At 35.5% G+C, this 3,449-nt stretch overlaps 1 protein-coding gene across 1 annotated transcript; it reads left to right on the top strand.

The window, feature by feature from the left end:
- Nucleotides 1-1,365: 1,365 nt before the first annotated feature.
- On the top strand, nucleotides 1,366-1,996 carry LOC101722654 (transcription factor BTF3). Its single transcript, XM_004847176.2, has one exon. The coding sequence runs from the start codon at nucleotides 1,429-1,431 to the stop codon at nucleotides 1,912-1,914; it is 486 nt and encodes a 161-aa protein (XP_004847233.1). The 5' UTR covers nucleotides 1,366-1,428; the 3' UTR covers nucleotides 1,915-1,996.
- The last annotated feature ends 1,453 nt before the right edge of the window (nucleotides 1,997-3,449 follow it).

The following is a 3,449-nucleotide window of genomic DNA, read 5'->3' as shown; positions in this document are numbered from 1 at the left end:
CTTATTCTATTCCAGGCCCCTGAGCTCACTTGAACATTTTTCATCACTTCTTCTTTCTGGAACATTTCCACCCATATCTTCATGGATCACTACCTCTGCTCCTCCTGCTTTTGCTCATCTATCACCTTCTCCTTGATCTCTCTCCTGACCACTCTTTAATATTTTATACTCTCCTTCCATCTCAGAACTCCCAGAGCTCATGCATTCTCGATTCATCTTTGTTTTTCTATCTTGGGCTTAAATATTCCATTAAACATAAAAATTATTTAGACAATTAATTTCACATAATTTGTAGTGGAAATTATTACTGATAATGTATGTTTTGGGCAAATGACTTCTCCTTTATTGCTCTTAATTTTTATTCTTTGAGACAGAACCTTAAATGCTACATATTCAGAGATGTGCTTGAACCTACTATTGCTCAATAAATGAATAATAGTAGTTACACCTAGGGTTTGGATTTCATTAATGTAAAGAATAATAATATGCTTCTTTTATTTGTTTTTAATAAACATTATTTAGGCTAATATATGCTAGGCTTTCTGATAAGGGGAGATATAAACATAGGAAAATTCCATGCTTAAGAAATTTCAAATATTGTAAACATGTTTCTGCTGAAAGGATTTCCAGAGGTCACAAAATCCTTTTCTTCCTTTTTGATCTCAAAATCTGCTATCAGGGTTTTGATTATTCTGGTTCATTTGTATGGTCTACACAGTCAACATGAACTCTTAGCAAACTGTAGCTATTTAGTAAATATTTAGTGTGCCTCAATGAGCCCTAGATATAGTTTCTGTATAATGAGAAGCTGGGTGTGGAGCCAAGTTATTCAGTCTCAGTACTATTGTCATTTTGGGCGAGTGCATTTGGGGTTACATGCTAGATGCCAGAAGCACCCATCTTTGCCCTGCAATACTGACAACTAAAGATGTCTCCTGATATTGCTAAATGTTTTCTGGGAGCAAAATCATGTCTAGTTTAGAATCACTCTTCTAAATGATTCAAAATTGTATAAGAAAGACCGTGAAAAATTTTCATGTACTTCTCTAATGGATGATCCAGGTTCCCTGTTCTCCCTCTTGGTATCTTGATTTCAACCAGCAAAGATTTGCTGTTGTTCACATGTCAAAATTAAAAGATGTAATGTCAATGAGTTGAACCATATTGCTCTACGTTAAAGTTAATGAGTATACCTTTAATATTTCTGTATTTGCTATTGTTTAATCATCTCTGCCATCAATCCATTGTTGAAGATACTATTTTGTTATTATATGTACAAAGGAGATCTTTAAACTACCTGAAGTGAATTGACCTACCATTTAAAACCGGAAACTCCCATGTGTGTGCGCCTAATCTCAGCTGGTCTGCCCGAGACCCCCTGAGCGCCAGCCCTAGTCCCCTGTGCTGCCCCATAACTGCTCCAACAAGATGAAAGAAACTATCATGAACCAGGAAAAACTCGCCAAATTGCAGGCACAAGTGCACATTGGTGGGAAAGGAACTGCTCGCAGGAAGAAGGTGGTTCATAGAACAGCTACAGCAGGTGATAAAAAACTTCAGTTCTCATTAAAGAAGTTAGGGGTAAACAATATCTCTGGTATTGAAGAAGTGAATATGTTTACAAACCAAGGAACAGTGATCCACATCAACAACCCAAAAGTTCAGGCATCTCTGGCAGCAAATGCTTTCACCATGACAGGCCATGCTGAGACAAAACAGCTGACAGAAATGCTACCCAGCATCTTGAACCAGCTTGGTGCAGACAGGCTGACTAGTTTAAGGAGACTGGCTGAAGCTCTGCCCAAACAATCTGTGGATGGAAAAGCACCACTTGCTACTGAAGAGGAGGATGCTGAGACAGTTCCAGATCTTGTGGAGAATTTTGATGAGGCCTCTAAGAATGAGGCAAACTGAATTGAGTCAGCTTCTGAAGAAGATATAACTTGGAAGAAGTTACTGGGAGCTGCTATTTTATATTGTGACTGCTTTTTTAAATTGCTTTTATTTATGGATCTGATAAAATCCAGATCTCTAATATTTTTAAGCCCAAGCCTCTTGGACACTGCGCTCTTTTCAGTTTTTGCTTACATACAATTCATCCTTTGCAGCCAATTAATGAAGAAGCCTTGGAATAAAGTTTGAAAAAACGATTAACAAAATTATTTGCCTAGTAAAAATAAATAAATAAAACTGGAAACTGTTATATGTATCCAGAATGTGATGAAATAAAAACTGAGATTTCTCTAGTATTATTTAGCTCTCAAGAGATTTTTAAGTGTTATTGTCTTTTCATCAAAAAGGTTTTGCCAAGATATCATAGCAAAAGAATAAAAAAATTTGGTCTACATCTCTTCAAATTGAGGAAATAAAAATGAGTGTAATATCTTTTTTCAGGACATTTTATATCTATTGAATGAAATAGTACAGAGAAAAGAAAAGTCTTTCCATCATTTACAAACACTTTATCTTACAGTGTTTCAAATAACTAATCAGCCAAAAGTGGAAAATAATTTTCACTGAAATTGGGCTCTGTAGAACACATTCATGTGACCTTCAGTGTGTGTAAAGTTTTTTACTCCAAAGGAAAATTAAAATGTTGCAGAAATACTTAGGGTGAATACATACTGGCTATGGAGGACATAGCACATCCTTTCAAGTCAGTCACCAGTGTGATTCATGTAAAAATGGGAAGATTTTTACCCTCTTGTCCCTCTGCCTTATTCCTGTCTCATTACCTATATCCTAAGCAGAGCAATTACTAATACAAATTGCAAAAAATCAGTTTGGGGGTTAAATATGTCTCTTTTTTTTTTTTTTTGTAATTTTGCCTCTATATGTATCAAGATAGATGAGCAAACACTGCCAAGGCAACGCCTACAAACTTAGAAGTTTAAAACAATAAAAGCCAGGGCCAGGGATTTAGCTCAGTGGTTCCTCTGCTAGCCTTGCAAGCACAAGGCTCCAAGTTTGATCCCCAGTACCAAAAAAAAAAATTTTAACTAAAAAAATAAAAGCTAGTTGTCTTACAGTACTTATACCAATCTCGAGTAAACAGGGAAATTTTCATACTAACTTCATATGAGGATATGAAATGATAGAGTCTTTTGTAGCGTATGGTTGTGGCTCACTTCAAAGGGAGTGAGGGACAGAAATTTTGTCGTGTATCTGCCCAAAAAGGGTAGAATCAGAAATACACTGAATAGCAGTAACGACTATCCCATGCTTCCTTCTCCTTCAGAAATGTTGTATTTCTCTACTCATTGTCATTTTTCTTGTTATTTGAACATTTCCCATATATGATCTTTTTTCTTGCTACCAATCCCTGATGAAAAATGTAATTGATTATATAGAGAAAAATGTAATTGATTATATAATTTCAACAGAGAAAGTTTCTACTACAGAAAATATATTTTTAGTTAAATTTTATCCTTAACCCCCAGAAAATACCA

This window comes from Heterocephalus glaber, unplaced genomic scaffold (genome assembly GCF_053883595.1).
Source record: "Heterocephalus glaber isolate CG9 unplaced genomic scaffold, H.glaber_assembly_v1.0 deba00001509, whole genome shotgun sequence".
Classification (NCBI taxonomy): Eukaryota; Metazoa; Chordata; class Mammalia; order Rodentia; family Bathyergidae; genus Heterocephalus; species Heterocephalus glaber.
This window is presented reverse-complemented; position numbering and strand designations above follow the sequence as displayed.